Source organism: Nerophis ophidion, linkage group LG12, assembly GCF_033978795.1.
Source record: "Nerophis ophidion isolate RoL-2023_Sa linkage group LG12, RoL_Noph_v1.0, whole genome shotgun sequence".
NCBI classification, from domain to species: Eukaryota; Metazoa; Chordata; class Actinopteri; order Syngnathiformes; family Syngnathidae; genus Nerophis; species Nerophis ophidion.
Window position 1 is genome coordinate 43265899 of NC_084622.1, and position 13122 is coordinate 43279020.

The 13122-nt window shown below is 39.4% G+C and overlaps 1 protein-coding gene across 3 annotated transcripts in view; it reads right to left on the reverse strand.

Moving 5' to 3' along the window:
- hrasb (HRas proto-oncogene, GTPase b) overlaps positions 1-13122 on the reverse strand; it is a 48082-nt gene that overhangs the window by 2557 nt on the left and 32403 nt on the right. For all 3 annotated transcript variants that reach the window (XM_061917604.1, XM_061917602.1, XM_061917603.1), the window contains 3 exons: positions 4262-4440; positions 1832-1991; positions 747-871 (listed from right to left, as the gene is read on the reverse strand). In XM_061917604.1, coding sequence (XP_061773588.1) covers positions 752-871; positions 1832-1991; positions 4262-4440 — 459 coding nt within the window. In that variant the 3' untranslated portion in view covers positions 747-751. The remainder of the gene's footprint in view (positions 1-746; positions 872-1831; positions 1992-4261; positions 4441-13122) is intronic.

Consider the following 13122-nt stretch of genomic DNA (forward strand, 5'->3'; position numbering starts at 1 on the left):
GGGTTATGGATCGCTTCTAAGATGCCCAGAAAAAGTGAAACATAATGGTTGCTGTATTTTTCAAACTATATCAAAACGCCACAGGTGATAACATAAACGATAACATAAATGTGCAGTAAATGCGTGTCTCCATTGTGAAAGTCTTGTAGTTTAAATAAGGCTGTCTGCACCACTTTTGCACTTGTTATCAATTGTACACTCAGTCTTAGTAGATCACACGCAACAAGCCCACTAATAGTTTGCACACACTGTTTAGCATGTGGTATTTGGTCCTTAGAAGATCAGGCCCGATGTTTTACCTAACATAATGAATACTCATGATTTTAATTTTGATAGGAATAATATTGATCATTATTATGGGCATTATCATGCAGCTTTAACACATTAAAATGTATTAATGCAGGCTGAATTGATAAAGACAAAAAGTTAAAAGCGTAATTTTAAGTGACGACATTCAATATGTCTGATGCAGAAGATAAACTTTTACTTGTCTTTGTAATAAATAAATATCAGCAGAAAATTTGATAGCGGCATGATCCGATTAATATAGCAACATTGGCCGGTAATATCAGTCGACAATCCTAAAGTTAACGTTTTTCTCTGATTGCCCTTTGTGTGGACTAGGCACAAAAAACGAAATAAGGTTTGCAATATGCATGATGTCTAAAGTTTTGGGACATTGGACATCAGAGGCTCTAGGGCACTTTTCATTTCTTAAAGTACAGTAGCAGTCAAAGGGGTCTCACCTTCATCACGATACCACACAGCGACAGCTCAAACAGTCCTGACCACTCTCGTCGGGTGGGTTCAGCTTCCTTAGCTTATGCTGCCTAATTTCCCTGACCAGTGTGTAGAAGGCATCCTCAACTCCCTGTGTGGACACACACACACACACACACACACACACACACAAACACACACACACACACAGATTGCATGCTGGATCCATCGCTCATAAGTGGATATCTTGCACTGTTGCATAATTCTGCAAGAATTCTGAAACCTTTCATGGCCATTGCATGAACATATATTTCAAGTCATACTGTATGGTTTTATTCCAAAATTATAAACACAGGCTAACAAACACCAGGAACACATAAAAGCGATGAGAATCTACAGAGCCCCTTCACTTTTGGGATAATGAGCACATCCACTCAGAAACAGCAAAGCTGTGTCAATGTTACCATGGCAATCATCTTAAATACTTCTCATCCAAATATCATACGAAGTGAGAAAAAAAAATGTCCATCACTTGATTTTTTGCATGCCCTTACATCTATGATAGCACGACAGACCTCCTGCCGGTTCTGTGATGTTGTGTAAATGTGAGGCTGCTGTATGTGGCTGCACATAACGTGGTACAGTGAGTCAGAGATGCCGGCTGCGCAGCAATCACTACTTTTGAGACCTTTTCAAATGCGTTTCTTTTTCTGCTGGTTATGAGTCACTCCCTGCAGCACTGTAAAATCATTTCAGCAACACCAAACAACATATTGCTGAGATTTTAACAGTTTGAGTGCTTGAAACATTCAAAAAATAAAAAGAATGTCTCCACTCTCTAAGGCTAAACTTGAGGACGACAGAAAGGTGCAGCACAGTTTAGGTGTCCATTTGGAGTTATGAACCCAAAAATATTTATACATGTTTACCCTAGCTACTAGCAGAAAAAAAAAAGACTATAGTTTGTTTTAATCGGACCAAAAATTACATCAGGAGTCAGTGCATGCATACTGACAGTTGAACAATCAACAGTTGCTGGTATTGGTTGTATTGTATTTTCAAAATGGTTTGACTAAATTGTGTGGGTTAAAGCATATTGTCCACTATGTACCTGCCGTGTCTTGGCGGAGGTTTCGATGTAGGGAATGCCGTAGGAGCGGGCAAGTTCCTGGGCTTGCCTTGTATCCACCGTGCGTGCAGGGAGGTCACATTTGTTGCCCACAAGCACCATGGGAACATCATCTGAGTCCTTCACTCGTTTGATTTGCTCTCTGCACACAAAACAACATAGTGCCATAACTGATTATTAAGATTCTTAAAGGGGAACATTATAACCAAACCTATGCAAGCGTCAATATATACCTTGATGTTGCAGAAAAAAGACCATGTATTTTTTTTAACCGATTTCCGAACTCTAAATGGGTGAATTTTGGCAAATTAAACGCCATTCTGTTTATCGGTCTTTTAGCGATGACGTCAGAACGTGACGTCACCGAGGTAACACACACGCCATATTCATTTTCAACACATTACAAACACCGGGTCTCAGCTCAGTTGATTTCCCTTTTTTCGACTATTTTTTGGAACCTTGGAGACATCATGCCTCGTTGGTGTGTTGTCGGAGGGTGTAACAACACTAACAGGGAGGGATTCTAGTTGCACCACTGGCAAGAAATCTGCCGCCAGACCCCCATTGAATGTACCAAAGTGTCTTCACATTTGACCGGCGATGCTAAGACAGACATGGCACAGAGATGTATGGATAACCTGCAGATGCATTTGCAACGATTAAGTCATCGAAATCACAAAGGTGAGTTTTGTTGATGTTGTTGACTTATGTGCTAATCAGACATATTTGGTCACGACATGACTGCCAGCTAATCGATGCTAACATGCTACGCTAATCGAGGCTAACATGCTATTTACACTAGCTGTATGTACATTTGAAACTAGATACCCACATTTAATGCGAAACAAACACTTACCAATCGACGGATTTAAGTTGCTCCAGTGTCACAAGATGCGAAAGTCCTGATTGTTTGGTCTGCACATTTTACCGGCGATGCTAATAAGGCAGCCATGCTATGGGCCATTTCATTAGGTACACCCACGCTATGGCCGAATAGCGTCAATAGCTATTCGCTCAATAGCTTCAATTTCTTCTTCAATTTCGTTTTCGCTATCTGCCTCCATACCCCAACCATCTGTTTCAATACATGCGTAATCTGTTGAATCGCTTAAGCCGCTGAAATCCGAGTCTGAATCCGAGCTAATGTCGCTATATATTGCTGTGGTTACCGCCATGTTGTTTGTATAAGCAGCCCTCTATGACGTCACAGGGAAATGGATAGTACTTTAGAAGATAGCGAAAATAAGGCACTTTAAAGCTTTATTTAGGGATATTCCGGGACCGGTAAAATTTTGAAAAAAACTTCAAAAAATAGAACAAGCCACTGGGAACTGATTTTTATTTTTTTTAACCTTTTTGAAATTGTGATAATGTTCCCCTTTAAGCTGTTTTCCAAACTGCCCCAAAGATGCAATGTTAAATCAAAGTGCCATTTCCCTTGTCAGAGAGCCTTATTGCCTCATTAAAGACAGCAGCTACACCACTGGAGAGCCATCCACCCAGGGAGTTCTAGGACCCTGAGGAGGATCCAGTATCGCTTGTGTAAGGGTGTGTGCTGCACTGCTGAAAAAAGGCGGACACCAGCTCGGAGTGAGGGAGGGATGGAGATGGACGACAAGCAGGCGGCAAAGAGCATTACCTCATTTCTACAGTGGCCAGAAGGAAGTAACTCAAAGGAGGGGGTCCGATCAATCTGTTAGTTCCTTTTCCTAAAGCCACAGTGCAGCAGGACACATCCACCCCGTTTAAAGCCTCCCCATCCGACACCAACACCATTAATAATGTTTACCAGCCTCAGACTAATGCCTCAAATGAGGAAAGCGCTGCACAGAAAAAAAAAAATTCACATACAATGTCAAATGCAACATAAATTATATACCATTATTGTGACGCACCAGTGATGCATTAACCTACAAATGAACGAGTTACATTACTAAAATCCGGCATTAGATCGGTCCAAACTAATAGTTTAGCCACGTAAATGTTTACTTTAACTATCTGAATGGATATGAGTTGCCTTGTTTATTTGATGTATCTTAGACCAAAAGCCTTGTAAGGAACTCTTTCTCTTCCCTTGTCCTTGGGAATACCATCTCTGGCTACCTTAATTGAGTCAGGATCGATGTCATTGGCAGTGGCTGTAATCCTCCAGTTGGGGGCTAAGCTTTCTTTAGCCGTGTTAAATGCTACAGCATGACATCACCCTACCACTGCAGAGAGCTGGCACACACATAATGGAAACACAGCCCCCCCCTCTCTCTCTCTCTCTCTCTCTCTCTCTCTCTCTCTCAACACACTGCATATATGAATTGGGTGCAGACTCATTCAAAAAAATCAATGCAAACGTGTGCACACACATTCATTAAAAATAATCAATGTCATAATTAACTCCTTATTTTTATTTTTCCACACCTGTATTGATGAATGTCCTCAAAGGACTTAGTGTTGTTGATGGCGAACACACACAGGAACCCCTCCCCCGTCCTCATGTACTGGTCCCTCATGGCGCTGTACTCCTCCTGGCCTGCAGTGTCCAGGATGTCCAGCAGGCAGGTCTCTCCGTCAATCACAACCTGTTTCCTGTACGAGTCCTGCACATATATGACATGCGCTGAAGCAAAGATACCAGGTACACGAAAAAAGCTAAGTACGTACTTGGTCCAAGCACATTGCTGATTTAGACAGACAAAGAGGAATTCATTTCCAAATAAACCCAAAATGCCTTTTACCAATTAAAAGATACAATATTTGAATTGATATATTTTTATTTCAAATATGCAAAAAAACAAGAGCAAGCCTGATCCAATACGGTGCTATAGCCTTAACAGCCTTTATAACAAAATGAAAACAATGGAGAACAAAAAACGGAAAAAAAAATAAACAAAATGAGCAGTGGACTTTTTTTTTTTTTTTTTTTTTTTACATATTTGAAAAGGAGTGAGAAGAAAATTACTCATATTTTTTCCCACCCCTTTTCTTTAAATCATATTACTCTGAACTAGAACTACCAGTTCACCCTAAATTATAAATATATACATACATAATGCTCACTACACACATACATAGGCACACCATTACCACTTGTGATCAAGGAAATGGCATCATGCCCCAGCAGCAGCACCACTGTTTCAATACGATATGCTAATAGGAGAATGAGATGACATTGTTTCTAAAGGCAGGTGTCCTACACCCGGGACTTTTCAGCCTCATTGGTGTGGCTCTCTGCTGAGATTTTTTCTTAACGCCTTAGTACGGGTTGCATAATTTCCGACTAAGGCCATGAATGTGTCCTGATTGGTGATTCGATGAGCGAGAGGAAGGCAAGGAAAATGGAGCTGGAATGTGCACGTAAGAAATGTCGGCTTCTTAGGTGTGCAACCATAGTGGTAAGCTAATCATCAATATATAGTATACTAGGGATGTAACAATTTTAAAATCTTACGGTACATATTGTCACGGTATTAAGGCCAAGGTACAATATTATTGTGGAATTCTCCAAAATAAAAATTATTTTGTAAAAATGCCACAGTGTGTAAAAGGAAGTGGCAAGAATGTTTAGGATGAACAAACACTGTTGAAAGCAAACATAATGCCCACATGTGCTAATCATGTTTAATCCAACACATGTATTTTTTACGACACATTATTGTGCAGAAACGTCCACTGTTTCAAGCAAAAAGAAAAAAAACTTAGTTAAGTGTCCAATAAGTGAAATCAGGTATAACTACACTAAAACAATAGTTTTTTCAAAAAAACAGTTCTTCTGCAATAGACATTTTTTTAAATATCAGTTTGGAAAATGCTGTTTCTCTGAAAAATTCACCGACAATTTAACTTTAAAAGGTGCCATATGTGCGCTTCACGGTGGAAGAGGGGTTAGTGCGTCTGCCTCACAATACGAAGGTCCTGGAGTCCTGGGTTCAATCCCAGGCTCAGGATCTTTCTGTGTGGAGTTTGCATGTTCTCCCCGTGAATGCGTGGGTTCCCTCCGGGTACTCCGGCTTCCTCCCACTTCCAAAGACATGCACCTGGGGATAGGTTGATTGGCAACACTAAATTGGCCCTAGTGTGTGAATGTGAGTGTGAATGTTGTCTGTCTATCTGTGTTGGCCCTGCGATGAGGTGGCCACTTGTCCAGGGTGTACCCCGCCTTCCGCCCGATTGTAGCTGAGATAGGTGCCAGTGGCACCCGCGACCCCAAAAGGGAATAAGCGGTAGAAAATGGATGGATGGATGGGGATGCCATACGTAGTAATGTGGCCGGAAATGGTACTGCAATCAAGGTCACAATTCTGTAGTCCCCTCTCACTCTCCATGACTTTTTTTTTTTGATTGATTGATACTTTTATTAGTAAATTGCACAGTTCAGTACATATGAAACAAAAGTGACCACTAAATGGTAACACCCGAATAAGTTTTTCAACTTGTTTAAGTCAGGGTCCACGTTAATCAATTCATGGTATCTGCGGTTGCCAGATGCAAATCCTACTCCAAGGAACTTCAAATGGCATTTGACGAGTCCTACGCTGTAGGTTTCTCTTGTTCTACTTCTTGCAAGGTGGTTTACTGAGTAATTATGCCACATCTTGCTGATGTCGATTAACCAAATGTATTTGTTAAGTTACGCAGCAATATTTTCGTCAAGAGTCAGAATGGATTGTTGGCATTATCCTGCTAAAGTGTCTAGTTTGCCTGCACGGACCACCATCAAATTATTATATATAAAAAAATATAATACATTATATATCGCGTAGGCCTACTTTGATGGCAAGCCAAGGCCAACAGTAAAATTACCGCCACAATTTGTTCAGCATAACTCCATGTTGCATCCAACCTGAAGCACAGCATTCTCTTCCATGTACGCACATCACAATCTTTCTGTGCAGAGTGCAATTCTATGAGCCAACCCATGTTTTGCATAAATAATACAGCCTACTACAATGTCGATATACAAAGTAGAAAATCATTAAATGTAATGCATTATATTGTGCCAAGCAAATACCACCCCATATATCCCTGATGCAGAAATCGCAATTAGTCACGCTAATGTTGGAACACATTTCCTCAGCGTATCAGCATATTGAGAACGAAATAGGCACTGACACTACCCATATCCACATAGGTATTTTTTCTCGAAAATATATTTTGCCCTGTCAGTTGGATAACACATTGACATACAGGCTAACGGGCATATATTTCCTCCGTTAGCCTATATGTTGTCATTGACCGGGCTAGCATGCTAAGCATTCATTTGGTGCCTGGACATAATAGATTTGTTAGACACGATCATAGACTGTATTAGACAAAAATATCCATTTCCATTTATTACAAGTAAGAAGAAAACGTATATGCCTGGCTTACCTATCAAGGAGGAAATTAGCAAGTTTAAAGCCTGATGAAAACATCTTCTCCGCCTTCAATCGTATCGATCTTTCATCCCCGATACCAATCCTCATTTTGTTCCGGGTTTTGTCATGAATAAGTTGAGAATTGTATCAACACCTTTTAGATTCACTAAGGTCTGACATGTTTAGGAACTTCACCAGTGGCAGTAGCTCGACGAAGAGGGCGGTGCGTAACTGGCAACTTGGATGTAACACACTCACTGACTTTTTAATTGGTCAAACAGTGGAGGGCGGGGCATCAAAATGAAAACAATAACAATATTTCGGGGCTGCAAATATAAATTTGAAATGAGTATATCCCGGCTGAACTACCATTATCAGTTATAAAGCTAATAAAAAAGAACAGGACTTATCAATGCCTTTTGACATATCAGGGCCATTTAATGATGGCTCGACATGAAATTATTACATATGGCAACTTTAAATAATGAAAATACCTCACAAATTGATATTTAGTTCCGCTGAATTTAGATTTTCAAGTGTGCATTGTCGGTGCTACTACTGGCGCTTCCCTTCCATGGCGGTGTCGCCTTTGAAACGCTCAAGCCGAAGATGCTGCTTTGCAGTACGCAGACTTCATTACCTACACCAAAGAGGTTATGTCTTTACCAGGGTTTGTGTTTGTCAGTTTGTTAGCAACATAACTCAAAAAGTTATTGATGGATTCTGATGATATGATTAGGAAATTCCTCTTATCTACTATGAACACACTTTTCCTGAATATATCCTCATTTTCTACCCTTTACAGCCTTCCACCCCCCCCAACCTTGTCGGTCCCGCACTGCGCGGAGGATATGGGAGATATAGTTTATTTTCAGACCGGCTAATACAAAAGCGCCAGAAAAAACTACACTCATCAAGTTTTTGTGTGACTCAGTCACACATCACTGCATTAATGTGAGGATTTTGAAACTGCAATACCGCAATATCTACAATACAGTTACCTCCCTAATATACCGGTATACCAAAAAAGAAAATATATTTTAATTCTACAGAGAGAGATTTCTTTGTCTGTAAAACTAAAGAATACTTTTGTTTGTTATAATTTATTTATTCACAATATTTTTCTTTAGTGGAAGATGGGGCAGAATGGCTCTGTTTGATAGTAAAAGAGTCTACTTGGAATTTGCAAAATGCAATGCAAAAAAAACACTGGATTAAGCACGGTGATATCTGTGATAAATTTAATTTTCTACTTTCAGGTCATACAAACACCATATCAGTCAGTATTCAACCTTCCAATGTGCAGCCACACAAACATGGGAGTGCCTTCCCTTTGTTTATTAGAGCATGGGAGCCAGGAATGCAAATACACAAAAAGGACATTGTCTGGCCACAGGCAGGCGTGGTGAGAAAAAGAGAAAGTGAAGAAAAAAAGAAGGAAAAACAAAGAAAAGTTATTTTCTTTTTTAGAAAACCTTTTTTAAAGGGTCCTTTGAAAACGTAATCATATGAACACTGAAAAATGCCCAAAGGAAATAATATAAATTCAATTGAATAAACAAAAAACCCAAAACACAATTTATAGAGAATCCTTATATTTTACAAGCATGATACAAAGCAAACTACTGTACATATAAAATACATAAAATGGACATGTGAACATTTAACAATCACTTTTAACTTTATAGAAGATTTTTGAAGAGCAGCAAAAGAAATATGGCAGGGAGGGCAAGCCCCACAAACACTACCTTGTTCCTTTGCTCCAACTTATTTATTGAATAAAAGGGTGTTTCTCACCTTATTTATCAAAATGTTGGCACTCATGTTATATCCAAGTATGCACAGACAACGGCTGAGTTCTCACACAGCTTTGTCAACTGATGCAATCAGAGAAGGCAGCTTTCCAGCAGAAAACACCACACTGTTGTGACTCCCCAGCCTTTCGTACTTACATGCAATCTTAGGTGTTCTGGCAAACTGCCTGTCACCCCTTCTCCCTTGACATTAGCAGATAATACAAGGTGAAACTAATCTTTGAGGTAATCTGAGCATGCTGGGTACATTTAAAGTGGCAGACCGCAAGTAGTGCTTTGTTGCAAGTCTTTAGCTTGGGCAACTTTCGTGACCATCTTTGCTATCAAGGTAACAGTGCAAGACTGGGGCCCAGTACAAAACTACGGAAGACAGCCGGTAAGCATAACTTCACGCTTAAAAGTATTTTCCTACTGTACAAAGCAGTGTGGTGCGTTCTGTGACACTTTGGAAAATCGAATTCTCTCGTTGACTTTGATTCAACGATTACTACAATTTACAACTTTATTTGGCTCTATGTTTTGTAATTTTTATGCAGTCGTACTCAATAAATAACCGAATAGTGACTGAGTTATTCACATATGATTAATCATACTAAAAACAATACAAGCTATGTCCCGATCTCAATACCATGATCGAGGACCAATCTTTGCCTTTGTTACCAGAGTGGTGATCAGCTGATAAACTGCGGAGCCCAGCCAATCTCTGCCACAATTGTGTCCCAGTGTTAACATGCTAACGAGAGTACTCAAACACATGAAAACTTACTTTAAAAGGAATGAACATTCAGGTAGACTCAACTGCATTTCCATATTCCTTGTTAAGTAGCCTTGTGGTTAGAGTGTCCGCCCTGAGATTGGTAGGTCGTAAGTTCAAACCCCGGCGAAGTCATACCAAAGACTATAAAAATGGGACCCATTACCTCCCCTGCTTGGCACTCAGCATTAAGGGTTGGAATTGGGGGTTAAATCACCAAAAAAGATTCCCGGGCGCGGCCACCACTGCTGCCCGCTGCTCCCCTCACCTCCCTAGTGTGTGTGTGTGACATTGATAGGTACTTTAACTTTAACTTACACACGTGCAGGAGGTGTGTGCTTGACTGCAAGCTGTAACAAGTGCATTATCTAGAAGCCGCTTCTAAAATACTACCACCATGGCAGAAAATGAACAACCGGTATGTTTCTTCCAAGCGTTATCACTGCAGGACTACAGGAAAAGGGATGTAAATAAAATATATAATATGTTTCTCAAATAAACTGTCAATAAAATGTAAGCACAAATGAAAATATAGCTTTACCACGTCAGTCTTAATTTTGTCGGTTAAAGGGGAACTGCACTTTTTTGGGGAATTTTGCCTATAGTTCACAATAATGAGAGATTTTTTTTAACGATTTTAAAGATGATAAAAAACGCTTGAAAGATGTGGGTAATGGGAGTCACCATTGTAGCATTCAAAGCCCTCTAAAACAACTTCCAAACTCTCCAGCAATGTTTTATATACAACCGGCAAGTCTATATATGATGTAATAACATTGAATATATTACATGTTGTTATGAGCGTGTATATTTACTATATTTTGATCATTTTAATAATTTCCAGGACAATTATCATCACACACACGTACACAAGCACAGACAGTGCATGTATGTGTGTATATATATATATATATATATACATATATATATATTAGGATTATCAAGTGATTACATGTTTAACTCTGATTAATCACATTTAAGACATGTGATTGATAATGATTACAGTAATCAAAGGTTAATATTTGCTTGCATGAATAACATCTGCATAAGAAATTTACCCTAAAATTTGGATACACATGCAATTTTGAAGCCATTTTGTCAATGGAGTGTTGTAGCTGTTTTACTGAACTACATACATAATCGAGTTGCACAAAACCTGGCGACAACAAGTACAGAAAGCACTAAGTCAACATTTTTGTTTTTCTTTTCTTTAATATAAATATTTCCTGCTTAGTTTGACGGAATGAAAATAAACACATTTCTTTTAACAGGAGTCTGTCCTGCTTAACTTAAAACAAAACAAATTTAGTTTACAGCTTTATGCTAAAGCAGGTGTCCAACTTTCATCACTATGAAAACTACTGTGACCAAAAGAAAGGTGAGATATGTTTCAATAATATGACCGGCAACATTTCAATAGTGCTTTATTTATGAAGGAGATCTCTCAGTAAGGTTATTGTCTTTATGCTATAACGTGTAATGTTTTATTAAATAAAAGCACCACATACATTAAAGTGGAATAAATGACACACCGCAAATATTTTTACCTTGCCACATACTTCATCGAAGGGTGCAAACTAGATGTGCAATATCCTTATTGAATGACGACTTGTGCTCAACCTCAGACCAACTGCATTCAGTGACGAAGTGTCAGTTTTGAAATAGACACATACAAAACAGGTGGTTCCTGTATTAACAATTCGCAAATAATACAACTGGCAACTTCAAGGCATTGCAATCCATCAACTTAAAGAAAAGGTGTGCGAGTTAGAAAATACAAACGATGATTAGAACTGTAAATAAATATTCCTCTGTTGATTCTTAGTTTACCTTATTTCCTTGAATTGCCGCCGGGGCGCTAATTAATTTAAAACCTCTTCTCACTCCTGCGCTTATCAAAGGCATGCGGTAAAAGTAAGCATGCGCTAATTATCATAAAACCTCTTCTCACTCCGGCACTTACCAAAGGTATGCAGTAAAGATTTGAGTGTGATGTAAGCTTGGACCTTAAATCCTACTGAATAGCTCCTAATCTTCTTCCCTTTATGCGATTTTAAATTACCGGTATTGAAATCAGCCTCCTCCATTTGGAAAATGATGACAGGGGAAGTGTCACTCGTGACCACACGAGTTTGACCAGGCAGTAATACTAAGCATGCGCTAATTATTTCGGGAAGCGAGTTTGACCCGGCAGTAATTCAAGGCAGGCGCATACTATATGCCCTGCGGCAATTCAATAAAATACCGTAGTTGTATTTTTTTTGTTATATATTGTTAAATATTACAGTATCAATTTTGATCAAAATAGGTACTGAAAGTTTGATATATTTACGAACGAACCAAATCTATTGACTGGCTCATTTACAAGAACGACGTGTGTGTTTTTATTTAAAGCGTGACACTGATGAAACAACTACATCTCAACCAAGGCAGAAACAGCGGCAGCTTTGCACAGAGTGGGTGTCCCTCTCCTCTCTTCTCTGACAAAAATGAAATGGACTTCATTGTGATTGCATTTAAAAGTACAACGAAACTTGTTTTCAGTACAATATTTCTAAAAACAGACATTCAGTAGACAAGGGACCGCCTGTGAGGAAAGGCTCACAGCAGCAGCACCACTTGTACTTTGAGGACGTTCGAGTGTTACGCGTTTTAATGTCTCCGACCACCAAAAAAAAGCTCGATTTGTCACTGGTCGCTTTTGAGAAATAAAATCACGTAGAGGAGTTGGAAAGATTCTAGATTTAACGAGGGAGTCACCAAGTGGACAACATTGCACTGAAGTGTGTGTGTGAAATATAAAGATGCAAAGACCCGCCTTACTTTGCTTCTTTTTGGGGTTACATTGCGTGGTGCCTTCCGTGGCTGGCTGATTTTGAGGGACGATAATTTATGGATTTGTCTGTGATTGCTTCTTTCAGTAAGTCAATCTGAATTACTCGAACTATGGCAGGCCGCAAGGAAACACGTTTATTACAAAAAAATAAATATAGAATAGAAGAGGGGGAAATATAAGAGTGAAAAATATCAAGTGTGGCATGAGAAAAGATTAAATTGCGTGACTCAGATTTGGGAGCACCGAGTGACGTCTTTAACACAATGAACAGCGTAGTAGATGTGATTACTTTGCAGAGTTGTGGCCAAGTTGGAGCTGAAAGTGTTTCAAATCGAAATCACCCTAAATGATTCCCGGGCACGGCACCACTGCTGCCCACTGCTCCCCTCACTTCCCAGGGGGTGATCAAGTGGATGGGTCAAATGCAGAGGACAAATTTCACCACAACTAGTGTGTGTGTGACAATCATTGGTACTTTAAATACTTGGTCCAAAGTTTTTAGTGTGTCTATAATTACTTTT